This window comes from Pteronotus mesoamericanus, unplaced genomic scaffold, assembly GCF_021234165.1.
Source record: "Pteronotus mesoamericanus isolate MK-2021 breed Mesoamerican mustached bat unplaced genomic scaffold, CSHL_Meso_final contig_72, whole genome shotgun sequence".
Lineage (NCBI taxonomy): Eukaryota > Metazoa > Chordata > Mammalia > Chiroptera > Mormoopidae > Pteronotus > Pteronotus mesoamericanus.
This window is the reverse complement of record NW_026555242.1, coordinates 736083-750524: the sequence shown is the minus strand read 5'-3', so window position 1 is coordinate 750524 and position 14442 is coordinate 736083. Positions and strand designations below refer to the sequence as shown.

General features: G+C 41.2%; 1 protein-coding gene across 2 annotated transcripts in view; it reads right to left on the bottom strand.

Annotated features, from left to right (window-relative positions):
- Positions 1-14442, bottom strand: part of BCL7C (BAF chromatin remodeling complex subunit BCL7C) — a 289889-nt gene that overhangs the window by 218153 nt on the left and 57294 nt on the right. The window contains exon 6 of one of the 2 annotated variants that reach the window (XM_054582666.1): positions 11588-11699. The exons of the other annotated variant lie outside the window; for it this stretch is intronic. Coding sequence (XP_054438641.1) covers positions 11619-11699 — 81 coding nt within the window. The 3' untranslated portion in view covers positions 11588-11618. Of the gene's footprint in view, positions 1-11587; positions 11700-14442 lie in introns of those variants that run through there. 2 annotated transcript variants of the gene reach the window in all.

Sequence of the window (14442 nt, the reverse complement as noted above, 5' to 3'; positions counted from 1 at the left end):
AGCCTAAAAATAGGATGTGATTTGCCCAAGGCCACACAAGTGAGTTCCAGAGCCAGGGCTGGTTCTGGGCTTCCTGATTCCTAATCATTTACACTTGATTAGGAGGAGGCCAAAGCCCAGAGAAGCCCAGAGACTTCCATGAAGAATAGGGCCTGTCAGATAGGGCAAGCTTCTTGGAAATCATCTATTGAGTCCAATCCATTTTTGAACGGAATTAGAGGAGTGCAAGCCCTGGGTTGAGGTTTTTCGGAATTTACTGGACCTGGATTCAGACCTCCAGAGGCGCACCGCAGTCTGCATGAATAACCGGGGAACCTGTGATCGAAGGGATTCCTAGGCTCAGAGGCATCTCTCCCTGCGCCCGGCCGCCCGGCCGGGCGATTACTCGGGGCAGGGCTCAGGTGTCTGACTTTGAAGTCCTCTTCCTAGGCAGAAGGACGCCGGTCCTTTCTCTGAACCTGGCGGGGGGCAGCCAACGGATTGTGGCTGGCTTGGGGGCGTAGACTGACAGTTGCGAGCCAATCCCAGGTCGCGACGTAAGGGGTGCGGTATCCGCTTCCCTACCTCGTCCAACTTCCTTTCGGCCTCTAAAAAGGTTGTGCGGTGACCTAGGCAACGAGCCTAGCTTAACGTCCTCTTCCTAAATTTGCTGCATTCCGCATCTCTTGGTGCAACCGGACGGAAAGCGAAGTCCTTTAGGGGGAAAAAGGACGGAGATTTTGCTTGGTTGGCTGGATGAGTCAAGTACAATCACTGGAGTGCCTGGCGCAGAGAGAAAAGGCGACCTTGTCCAGGTTGAACAGGGCGAGGGCGGGACACACATTTTTGATGAGCTGAGCAGAGAAAAGACTTTGGTGGCTGGAAAATCGGTGTTTCCGGTTCAAACTAATCGTTCTCCTAGGTGTGGGTGAAGATAGTGGGAGTCCAAAAATCCCTAGGTCCCACCTCCTGATATGTTTAGTTATACTTTCTTGATAGTTATGCAAGGAATACAGCCATTCAATATTTAAATTTAACATTCATTGAGCGGCTACTATGTGCCACACGGTTCTAAGTGCTTGGGCTCAGTGAACAAAGATTCCTGCCTTCTTGGAAGCTTGTATTCTAACAAGAGGAGAAAATGTGTTATGTAATATGTTAGAAGATGGGACAAAGATATGGGGGTGTGGAGAGCAGGGCTGAATTAAGATGACGTCACTCCTGTCAACTAAGAAGCCATGTTTAGAGCATGCACAGTAGAGCAGTGACTTAGAGGGATGGTGCAACCCCCTCAAGTATATGCAGTACAACATGGTAGGAAACATGTGCTTATCTAAAGGGTAACAACCCTCTCAGAGCATGCACAGTAGAGCAACATAATCAACATGTGCTTATGAGGTGGCACAAAACAACGCCGTTAATCAAAGGCTGATGCAACATTGCATCATACAAGAGTATGAAAACAAAGGCCTTTGAACAGACAGCTGAGACAGCAGAGAGGGCCTAAGATGGCAGAAAGAAGCTCCATTGCTCCAATCAACCCTGTTCTAGCTGATTCTGAAGCTGTTGTAGACTCTGTCTTGCAAGATGCTGACCAGCTGCCTCCCAAACCTTGACCTAATCTGGGCTCTTGGGACTTGGGTTCATTAGCCCTCAATTCACTAGTGTGATGTTATTGCTGATTGTTTCTGAATGATTATTATTGTTATTGGGTTATTATAGATTTGGATTGAATCTATATTAAGAAAAGCTGAGTGAACGGCATAGTAACCTGTGTTGACCCGCTGTTATTCCTTGGTGCCGGTGTTGTCTGTAGGACTAGTGGCTGTAGAGGCAGCCTTGAGCCTCCGGTTGGTGACAAAGGCTGGAGGCTGGCTTCTAGAAAAGATTATAGCATGGATACTAGTGAGGTTAGAGTACTGCTCACAATGGGGTGGAGGAAAGCATGGAGGGGGGAGTAGAGCAAGTTAAGAGGGAGCAGGATACATCATTAAGTAGGCAACCATGTGAGGCACCAGTGAGAAAGTAAGATCAGAACATAGAACTGAAGGAGGCAAGATGGTTAGCCACTGAGCTCCCTATGGGCAGAGCATTCCAGGCAGAGAGAACAGCTGACTGATGTTACTGAAGAACAGCAAGAAGAAGGGTGAGGCTGGAGCATTGTGTATGAGGGAAGAGTACTAGAAATGAGTGTAGGGAGACGTGTGTGGCTGTGAATGCTTGGTTGTTACTCTGAAATAGGCAGCCATTGCAGAGCTTTGAGCAGAAGAGTGATATCATCTGCCTTATATTTTAAAATAACCATGCTGGCTGCTGTGTTGAAAACCAATGGAAAGTGTGTGCAGGGGGCAAGGGTAGAAGTAGGGAAGCCTGCTAGGTTATTGCAATAATGCATGCCACAGTGTGTAGGAGATGGTAGTTTGTACAGGAGTGGTAGGGATGGGAGTGGTGAAAAATGAGCAGATTCGGGATATATTTTGAAGGTAGAGCTTACAGGATTTCTCAGAAGATTAGAAATTGGCTATGATTTAAAGACAAGAGTTAAGAATCACTCTAAGGTTTTTGACCCAAACAACTGAAGGAGAAGTTGGATCAGTTGAGGCAGAAAAGGCTGGAGGTGGAGCAGGCTTGAGGGTCTTAGGTATATCAATATTTACAAATGGAGTGTTTCAATGAGAGAAATACAGATATGACCAGAGCACATAACAGGGTTTGGTAACTTACGGTCAAGAAGTCAGGATACAAGACCAACTATTTAAAAAACCAATGGTACTTTTGTAAGAGTGAAGAGTTACCCCAGTGATTCTCTAATGAACAATGTGGGTTCATATCAGAATCACTTAGGAAATCTTTTCAATCGAAAGCACTGAGGCAATATTTACTCCCCAAAATCTTGGGAGAAGGGGTGTTGGCTGCAGTGGCTGCCACAGTGTAAACAGTCAGTGCAGCAATGAAGACCAAGGATGCTAAAGAGAAAGGAGGGAAAGGTATCTGGTAAAGGACTCATCTTATGAAACAACTATTTACCCCAAGTTAGAAATTAGTTATCAGGGAACAGGACCAGAGAGAATCATCCTGTGTAGCCTCTAGATTTTTATTCTTATAATCACATTTTTATTTATGAAAATGGTATAACAAAGGCATTAATAGACACTTACCTCTGACTTTTCCTGAAATTCCTTTAAAGTGAGAGTAAAGCCCTGGCTGGTAGGGTTCAGTTGGTTGGAGTGTCATCCCATAGCAAAAAGGTTGCAGGTTTGATTCCTAGTCAGGGTACATACCTAGGTTGTAGGTTGGATCCCAGGTCCCGGTGTGCAGTATGGGAGGTAACCAGTCAATGCTTCTCTCTGGCACTGGTGTTTCTCTCTCTCCCTCTCTTTCTAAAAAGCAATGAAGCCCTGACCAGTGTGGCTCAGTTGGTTGGGTGCCATCTCACAAAGCAAAGGGTTATTGGTTCGATTCTTCATGGGTACACATTCTTGGATTGCAGGTTCGATCCCCCATCAGTGTGCATGCAAGGGGCAAACAGTTTATGTTTCTCTTTCACATTGACATTTCTCTCCCTTTCTCCCTCCCTTCCGCTCTGTCTAAAAATAAATAAATAAAATCTTTTAAAAAATATTTTATTGGACTTCCGGCCAAGATGGAGACGTAGGTAGACATGCTTTGCTTCCTTGCACAGCCAAGGAAGGACAATAACAAATTTAAAAACAAAAAACAACCATCACTGCCATAAAGTCAAATTGTATAGAAATCTGACAACCAAGGACCTAAAGAAGAAACATTCACCCAGACTGGTAGGAGTGTGGAGACAGGCAGCTGAGTGGAGAGGACATTGGCAAGTCAGCAGACTGTACAGGTGAGGTGGTGGCGGGCAGACCAGGCAGTTGCACATTTGTGAGCAGATAAGCTGGAAGGAACAACTGGGGAGTGAGACAGACTGCACAACCAAAGGTTTCAGCACAGGGAAACTAAAGTCTCAAAACCTCTGGCTGTAAAAATCTGCGGGGGTTGCAGTGGCAGGGGTGGAGGGAACTCACGGCCTCACAGGAGAGTTCGTTGGAGAGACCCACAGGGTCTTAGGATGTACACAAACCCACCCACTTGGGAATCAGGGCCAAAAGGGCCCGATTTCTTGTGGGTAACAGGGGAAGTGACAGAAAGTGGGGTGAGAGCCGAGCGAGCATCATTGTTCCCTCTTTGACCCCTCCCCCACATACAGTACTAAGAATGCAGCAAGCAGCTTGCTCCACCCTGGTGAACACCTAAGGCTCTTCCCCTTACAGCATAACAGTTGCACCAAAACAAAGAAATATGGCTCAGAAAAAACTAAGCAACGCAGAGACAGGCAACCTATTAGATGTGGAGTTCAAAACTCTGATAATCAGGATGCTCACAGAAATGACTGACAGATGAGAAACTAAGGAAGAAGTGAAGGCTATACAAAGTGAAATGAAGCAAAATATACAGCAAACCAACAGTAAAGGGAAGGAAACTGGGACTCAAATCAACAACTTCAAACAAAAGGAAGAAATAAATATTCAACCAGAACAGAATGAAGAAACAAGAATTCAAAAAAATGAGGAGAGGATTGAGAACCTCGGGGACAGCTTCAAATGTTCCAATATCCAAATATAGGGGTGCCAGAAGGAGAAGAGGAAGAGCAAGAAATAGAAAACTTATTTGAACAAATAATGAAGGGAAACTTCCCCAAATATGGAGACGACAATAGACTCCCAGGAAGTCCAGGAAGCTCAGAGAGTCCCAAACAAGTTGGGTCCAAGAAGGAACACACCAAGACACATCATAATTAAATTACTCAAGATTAAAGATAAGGAGAGAATCTTAAAAGCAGCAAGAGAAATGGAGAGTGTTGCCTACAAAGGAGTTCCCATAAGGCTATCAGCTGATTTCTCAAAAGAAACCTTATAGGCAAAAAGGGGCTGGAAAGAAGTATTCAAAGTCATGAAAGGGAAGAACCTACATCCAAGATTGCTCTACCCAGCAAAGGTATCATTTAGAATGGAATGGCAGATAAAATGCTTCCCAGATAAGGTAAAGTTAAAGGAGTTGATCATCACCAAGCCCTTATTACATGAAGTGTTAAAGGTACTTATCTAAGAAAAAGAAGATCAAAACTGTGAACAGTAAAATTACAACAAACTCACAACTCTCAACAACTGAACCTAAAAACAACAAAAACAAAAACAAACTTAGCAAACTACTAGAACAGGAACATAATCACAGCACTGGAGATCACATGGAGTGTTATCAGCAGGGAGGGGGAGTGGGGAGAATGGAGGAAAAGGTACAGGGAATAAGAAGCATAATTGGTAGGCACAAAATAGACCGGGGGAAGTTAAAAATAGTATAGGAAGTGGAGAAGCCAAAGAACTTATGTGTATGACCCATTGACATGAACTAAGGAGGGGAATGCTGATGGAAGGGGGGGTGCACGTGGAGGCAGATAAAGGGGAGAAAAAATAGGACAACTTTAATAACATAATCAATAAAATATACTTAAAAAACAAGATTTTATTTATTATTTTTAGAGAGAGGGGAAGGGAGGGAGAAAGAGAGAGAGAAACATCAATGTGTGGTTGCCTCTCGTGTGCCCCCTACTGGTGATCTGGCCTGAAACCCAGACATGTGCCCTAGTGTGGGAATCAAACCAGTGACCTCTTGGGTTGCAGGCCAGCAATCTACTGAGCCACACCAGCCAGGGCAAAAATCTGTTTCTAAAAAGCAATGAAAAAATGTCCTTGGGTGAGGATAAAAAATAATAATAATAAAATGAATGTAAAGAAATTTTTAACAAGCTTAAGTACACAAAGACAAAGAGACCTAGACAAAAGATGAGAGCAGATAAGAGATAAATAACTCTTTTTGAAGCTTGAAAATGGAGAACCCTTTCTGGTAATTACGGTAGGCTATTTGGACCAATCTACTTGCTAGAAACAATAAAGATGTGGGATAAAATATGTAATAATTTTAAAAACTCCTTGAAAGTGCTGACAAACAATGAAGGAATTACCAGAAATTATCTAGGTGAAAGTGTGAACCCAGAGAGGAACCTGAGCACTGAAGCTGCCTCTGCCCTGAAGGTATTTGCCGCACCAGGTGATCTGGAACATGCCTCACAGAACAGAATCCAAGCCTTGGGTCTGCCCATTGATTAAGAAGAGATGTCCCCTACTGGGGTCAAAAAGGAGTAAACCAGGAGTAAACTGACATAGGTTCCTTGCCCCAGAGGATTGTTTGGTGCTGAGCTGAGCAGAGGGAAGAACCTATTTCTGAGAAACTGTGATGACAAACCAGGCCTGGGGTGGATATATACCTCCATATCACATCACTTGCATAGTAAAAAATCCTCATGCTATAAATTTAGTGCAAAGTGGCTGTGGATTGACTGTTTTGGCAGCTGATAGGAGCAATTACAAATTCCCTCAAGTAAAGTTTCAAATAGAATTTATGCTCAGAAATATCCAAGCACACAATGAAATCGTAGAAAGCAGAAACCAATCTGTAAATCTTTCATAGATTGGAATTATCACACCAAATTACAAAGCATCTCCGATTATTATGTTTAAGAACTAAAACATATACTTGAAAAATATTCACTAGGAGCAGGAAACACTATCACCACGACCAAATGAGCTAGCTGATTGGAAAATAAGCCAAATAGAACTTGTGGAAATAAAAAATACAATAATTGAAAGTAAAAACTGAATAGAAGGGAATTTTCTGAACTCATAAACAATATATACAAAAAATTTACAGCTGAGGTCATATTTAAAGGTGAAATATTGCATATTTTCACTCTAAGATTGTGAACACGCCAAAGATGTTCACTTCCGCCACATCTATTCAATTTGTACTGTAGGTCCTGGCTGGTGCAATAAGGCAAGAAAAAGGGAAAGGATAAGTATCAGAAAAGAAATAAACTTGTCTTCATTTTCAGGTGACATTTTTTACTAGGAATCTGTAAAAACAACTACTAGAACTAATAAATGAATTTAGCTTTGCCCAGGATACAAGATCAATATACAAAAATCAGTTAAGTTGTAATTTTTGTATATCATTAATAACAATTAGAAAATAAAATGGAAAGGATGTCCATTCTTACCACTCTTATTCAATAAAATACTGGATGTTCTAACTCAAGCAATAGGACAAGAAAAGAAAATAAAGGGCATGCAGATTGTAAAGGGAGAAATAACTCGCTACCACTTACAGATAAAATGATTGTTTATGGAGAAAATACCAAGGAATCTACCAAAAACTCCTAGAACTAATAAGCAAAGTCAGCAAGGTCTCATTATACAAGATCAACATTTTAAAAAAGTCAATTGTACTTCTATATGCTAGCAATGAACATGTAGACACTAAAATTAAAAATACAATACCATTTATAATCTCTCAAAACAACAAAAAAGAAATACTTGTGTGTAAATCTAGTGAAATGTGTATAGGAATTGCATGCTGAAAACACAACACTGATGAAAGAGATCAATGAAGATCTATATAAATGGAGAGACAGGCACTTCTGGCCAAAATGGAGGCATAGGTAGATTTGGCTTGCCTTCACTCACAACCATAAGAAGGATAATAACTAATCTAAAATAAAAACACAACCAAACTGCCAGGAAATTAAACTGTATGGAAATCCAACAACCAAGGATTTAAAGAAGAAACATTCATCCAGATAGGTAGGAATTTTGGAGAGAATGTGGTGTGGTACGGTGAGGCAGTGGCAGCTGCGACTGGTGGAACTGGCAGCCCCACATTCACTTGACGCAGATAAAAACTGGGAGGGGCAGCTGGGGAGTGAGCGATCCCAGGCCCAGGCCAGAACACACAGACCAGGGTTCCAGTGCTGGGAAAATAAAGCCTCATACCCTCTGGCTATAAAAATCAGTGGTGGTTGGGGTGGCGGAAGAAATTGCCGGTCTCTCAGGAGTCAGTTTAAAAGGCCCAAGGGTCCCAGAACATAAATAAACCCACCCACTCTGGGAATCAGTGCCAGGGAAGCAACTAGAAGGGCAACAGTCACTTATGGGAAGTAGGGGGAGTGGCTGGAAATGGGGCAAGAGCAGAGCAAGTGACATTGTTCCCTCTCTGACACCTCGCCCACATACAGTGCCACACAGTGGTGAGCAGGTTGCACTGCCCTGGTGAAGACCAAAGGCTTCACCCCTTACAACATAACAGGTGTGCTGACCCAGGGAGTCAAAGCAGCTCTACCTAACACACAGAAACACAGGGAGGCTGCCAAATTGAGGAGACAAAGAAATATGGCCCAAATGAAGGAATAGATCAAAACTCCAGAAAAAGAACTAAGCAATGCAAAGATAGCCATCCTATCAGATGCAGAGTTCAAAACACTGGTAATTAGGATGCTCAGAGAAATGACTGAGTAAGATTACAAAATAAAGGAGAAGTGAAGGCTATGCAAGAAGAAATAAAGAAAAATATACAGGGAACCAACAGTGAAGGGAAGGAAGCTGGGATTCAAATCAATGATTTGAAACAAAAGGAAGAAATAAACATTCAACTGGGACAGAAAGAAGAAACAAGAATTCAAAAAGATGAGGAGAGGCTTAGGAACCTTTGGGACAGCTTTATATGTTCCAACATCTGAATCATAGTGGTGCCAGAAGGAGGAGAGGAAGAGCAAGAAATGGAAAACTTATTTGAGAAAATAATGAAAGAAAATTTCCCTAATTTGGTGAAGGAAACAGACTTACAAGTCCAGGAAGCTCAGAGAGTCCCAAACAAGTTGGACCCAAAGAAGGTTACACCAAGACACATTATAATTAAAATGTCAAAGTTTAGCAATGAGAGAACCTGAAAAAGAGCAAGAAAAAAGTAGAGAGTTACCTACAAAGGAGTTCCCATAAGACTATCAGCTGATTTCTCAAAAGACACCTTGCAGGCAAGAAGTATTCAAAGAGATGAAAAGCAAGAACTTACATCCAAGATTACTCTATCCAGCAAAACTATCTTTTAGAATGGAAGGGCAGATAAAGCGCTTCCATGACAAGGTAAAGCTAAAGGAGTTCATCATCACCAAGCCCTTATTATAAGAAATATTAAAGGGACTTATCTAAGAAAATAAATAAGATCAAAACTATGAACAGTAAAAGGACAACAAACTCACAACTATCAACAACAGAATCTAAAAAAAAAAAAAGTAAGCAAACAACTAGAACAGGAACAGAATAATAGAAATGGTGATCACATGAATGGTTATTAGCAGGGAGAGGGAAGGGGAAAAATGGGGAAAAATGTACAGGGATTAAGAAGCATAATTGGTAGGTACAAAATGGACAGGGGAGGTTAAGAATAGTATAAGAAATGGAGAAGCCAAAGAGCTCATATGTACGACCCTGGACTTGCACTAAGGGAGTGCATTGCTGGAGAGAATGGGGGTACTGGGTGGAAGGTGGCAAAGTGGAAAAAATGGGACAACTGTAATAGCATAATCAATAAAATATACTTAAAGAAAGAATATGTATATAAAAAAGTAGTTGAAACCTTCCTTAAGAAAATGGAGAGACAAACTGTGTTCCTGAATTGGAATTCTCAACATAGCAAAAATACTAGTTTTCCCTAAATTGATATACAGGTTTAATGGTATTTCTATCAAAATCCTAGCAAGATTTTTATGGATATAAACAAGATTATTCTAAAATTAAGGCAAAGGAACTGGAATAGCTAAAATATTTTGAAAAGAGCAAAATGGAAGGAATCGACTTACCAGATATCAAGACGTACTATACAAGTTGGGACCCAACAAAACCTGGAATTATCTTCTGGAAGATGGGCCCCTCATAGTACAGACTTCCCTCACTAGATGAGTATTCTAGGAAGCCATCTGTATCAACGTACCAGCTGGCATTGCTGTGAGAGGCTGTGTTTGGCTTCAGTGACTTTTTTTTTTTTTTTGAAGACTCTGTGAATGCCCTTGACCATTTCATGATGAGTGATTTATGACTGCATCTACCCACATTGCACTGAGTGTTCAGGAGTTTTTGACAAAAAATGGCATGACCCCCATGCCCCAATCTCCCTATCCACATGATCTCACCCCGAATTACATTTTATTTTTGTTTCCTTGGATGAAAAAAGGTCCTCGAAGGGAAACGTTTTGCCAATGTGGAAGATGTGGAACAAAAAGTGGCAGAAGCACTAAAAGGCACCAAAATAGATGTGTTCAAAAACTGTTTTTAAACAGTGGAAGAAAACATCTCGATAGGTGTATCGCATCAAATAGAGAGTACTTTGAAAGTGACTGAAGTTTAAACATGTAAGGATAAAAATACACTATTTTTTAAAGTAAATTCTGGTGTTTTTTCAGGGGTCCCCTCTTGTTAGCTAGAAATAGACTTATACAAATGTTCCTACTGATTTTTTTTCCCCAAAGGCACAGACACAGTCAACAGTGCTGGAGCAACTGGACACCCACAGGCAAAAATAGACAACAAGAACCTTATTCAAAAGTTAACTCAAAATGAGTTACATGTAAATGTTAAATGTAAAAACTAAAATTTTTTTTAAAGGAGAAAAATTTCAGGATTTAAGGTTAGACTAACAGTTCTTAGACTTGATACCAAAAGCTTGTTTCATAAAAGGAAAAAATGATAAATTGAACATCAAAATTTAAAACTTAACAAAATTACCATACATTTCACGCATTTAAAGTGTACAATCCAACAGCATTAATTACACTTACACTGTTGTGCAACTATCACCACTATTTCCAAAACTTTTTCATCACTCTAGACAGAAACTTTGTAACCATTAAGGAAAAACTTCCCACTTCTCTCTCCCCCTAGTCCCCGGTAACCACTAATCTGCGTTTTGTCTCTATGAATTTGCCTATTCTAGATACCTCATAATTGGAATCATGCTGTAACAGGGGCGGTCTGGCAAAATTGTAGGAGCAGGCAGGAAAAAAAACCCAATCTGGCACAAGAGGCTGCCCCCACAGAAAGGAGGGGTGGGAGGAAACCCCAAAGGAGTAATTTTAAAAACAGCTGGCAAAAAAGTCTACCTTTTTGGAGAAGGGGCAGACTCCTGAGAGAGGGTTGGGAAATGCCAAGGGCAGCCCAGGATGAAACCAGAACTGGGGCATGATACCATACCCCCAAGACAACAATAAACAACTAATGCAACTCGTGACACCGCCTGCACAGAGCCTGCGTGGACTGTGAAGGCTAAAAAAAGGTCACAACACACATATAACAGGTGACGACCCCCACCCCAGGCAGTGACGCGGTGCCCCTGCGGGGCTAGAAAACGCTCCCACCTGCTTCCAGACATGGCAGACGAAGGAAGGGCCAAGACACAGTGCAGGCTGATGCTTTCGGTGGATACTGGCTCAAAATCGGCTGGAAATTTGGACATTTCCACAGCCCATTAAATTTTCGGAAATAATTTAAAATAGCGGGTGCACAAAGGTTCTTCCCCTTTTTCCTTCCCCTCGCTTGCATGGTTGAGAGTCAGCTCATGGAGGCTGAGTCCGGAGCACAGGATGCATGCCCCACTAGCTGCAGCCCACAGGATGCCACCTCACTCACAGCTCTTGCATTGCTCTGCTTACAAAGTCTGGATCAGGCTCTTGCTGGACATGCACCTCACCAGTGGCACGATCGAGCAGGATACTGTGGGCTTCGCACTGCGTGGCACAGGTCCTGGACGGCTCTCATTCTCTTGCCCTGAAAGTGAAGTAAAGACATCCGGGCCTAGAATGCTCCTTAGACCCCGAGGTTGCAAGCAGCCCTGGATGCCGGGGGTGGGGGTGGGGGCCAGTGGACTGAGCCTCTCACACAACCGGCTACAATAATCTGGCAGTGTACCCTGACCCTGGGAGAGGGAGAAAGCTGCGGCAAGACACTGGCCTCATCAGTGTGCATTCCAAAGAACATAAAAGCCTGGGGTTAGGAAGGTGGAGACCTATCCGTGAAACAGCCTTGGACTTCAAAAGGGCAAATAAGAATAGAGAGGCTTCTCTGGACATGGATTTGGATTTCAGTCTCTTGGGGAAGAAGAAGATTTCGGTGTTTTGAAGGAAGGAAGGAAGGAAGGAAGGAAGGAAGGAAGGAAGGAAGGAAGGAAAGAAGGAGGGAAGGAAGGAAAGAAGGAAGGAAGAAAGGAAGGAAGGAAGAAAGAAAGAAAGAAAGAAAGAAAGAAAGAAAGAAAGAAACAAAGAAAAGAAAGAAAGAAAGAAAGAAAGAAAGAAAGAAAGAAAGAAAGAAAAGAAAGAAAGAAAGAAAGAAAGAAAAAGGCTTGGAGCAGGGAGCCCCCAGCTCCCCTACATTGGGCACCCTATTAATAAAAACTTTCCTTCCCCACCAGTCTCTGTTTTATAATTATATACAACAGCTGGCAGCCAAATCCCATTTTTCTCTGTAACAATACAATTTTTGTCCTTTAGCATCTGGCCTATTTTGTCTTACATAATATTTCCAAGGTTCATCATGTTGTAGAATGTATTAGAACTTCATTTTTTATATGGCTGAAGATATTTCATAGCATGTATATACACTCATCTGTTGATGGACATTTGGTTGTTTCCACATTTGGTTATTGTGAATAGTGGTTAAATGAATATTGGCATATAAGTATCTGTTCAAGTCCTTGATTTCAGTTCATCTAAAGTAGAATTATTGGATCATATAGTTACTTTATATTTAGCTTTTTAAGAAACCACCAAACTGTTTTTCATAGCTGCTACACCATTAATTGGCTTATTTTTATGGCCTAACACATGATCTATCCTGGAGACTGTTCCATGTGTACTTGAGAAGAATGTGTGCTTGGGTGGAGTGTTCTATATATTTCAGACAGATTTAGTTGGTCTATATTGTAGTTCAAGGTCTATATTGTAGTTAAAGGTCTATCTTGTTCTCAAGTTCCCTGCCTTGTTTTTTTTTACTCATTATTGAAAGTGAGGTGTGGAAACTCCAAATATTGTTGTAGAACTGTCTGTTTTCCCTTCAATTTTGGCAATGTTTGCTTCATGTATTTTGAGATTCCTTTATTAGGTGTGTGTATATGTTTATAATTATTATATCTGTGGTATTGAACCTTTTATTGATGTATAATGTCCTTTGTCTCTTGTTATCTTTTTTTGTTTAAAGTGCATATTGTCTGATAATAATATAGTCAACCCAGCTATATTTTGGTTACTATTTGGATGGAAAATCTTTTTTCATTCTTTTACTTGCAATCTCTTTGTGTTCTTATATCTAAAGTGAGTCTCTTGTGGACAACGTATAGATGTATCCTGGGTTTTTTTTTTTTATTCCTCTACCAATTTCTATCTTTTAATAAGAGGGTTTGATCTGTTTACACTTAATGGGATTGTTGATAAAGAATAATTTACTTCTGTCATTTAACTATTTGTTTTATGTGTAGTTTATGTGTTCTGTTTATCAATTCTTCCATTATTGCTTTTTTTTTGTATTTAGTTTATTTTTTATAGTGTACCCTTTTGATTCCTTTTATGTCTATTTTTTAATTATTTTTTAGTGGTTATTTCGGGGTTACAATAACCATCTTAAACTTATAACAATGTAGTTTGGATAGTTATTGCCAAATTAGTTTCAATACTGTACAAACAATAAGGGAATGAAATAGACACATTAGCAAGTGTGCAAAGAAGCCTAGCAAGTGTGTGAGGAGTTCTGGAGTTTGTCTTACTTCAGGTGAAGGAACTGGGCTTTTACATATTAGTCATGGCTCTAAGTCCCCCTTGGGGAGGATAGGCACGGGGACATAAAAGTTCCCATGAGTAGAGTGGTACCAGTGTCCAAGAACAAGCCTCTGAAGGTTGCAGGTATAAGCTATTGGCAGGAAAGCATATAGAATCCAGGCTCACTGTGTTGGTAAAAGGGAGCTGAAGACTGGGGGTGAGGAGGGTGATGGTGGTCACAGCGTTTAATCAAACATCTAGGGAAAGCTTGGGCTTCTCCTTCTCTCTCCCATGCCACCTTCACCGCTTGCCCTGCAAAGTTGGAGCGTGCCACTAATGCTCACATGGCAACGCAGGAGCTGACTCAATGATCACACCATCAAAACTAAAGTTGTGTCACTGTGTGTTTGCATGCTGGGAAACTGTCAGCTTCTTTCTTTCCTGTTTTTACAATGACTTCTAATATTCTACATGAAGCATTCTGTTTACCAAATATGTCTGGGATAGAGAAAGAGAAAGGGATTTCTAAAACCTTTTCTCCTTCCGGAGCAGAGGTTTCATATGCCAGTAATGGTCAGCCAGGCAACATAACAATGATTGTAGATAGCAAATTATAACTTTATTGAACATTTACCATGTGCCAAGCAGCATTCTAAATGCTTTACATTCATCATCTTATTTAATCCAAAAACTATACAAGGGAGATACCATTATTATATCTGTTTTACAGATAAGAAATCTAAGCTAATAAATGGTGTAGCTGG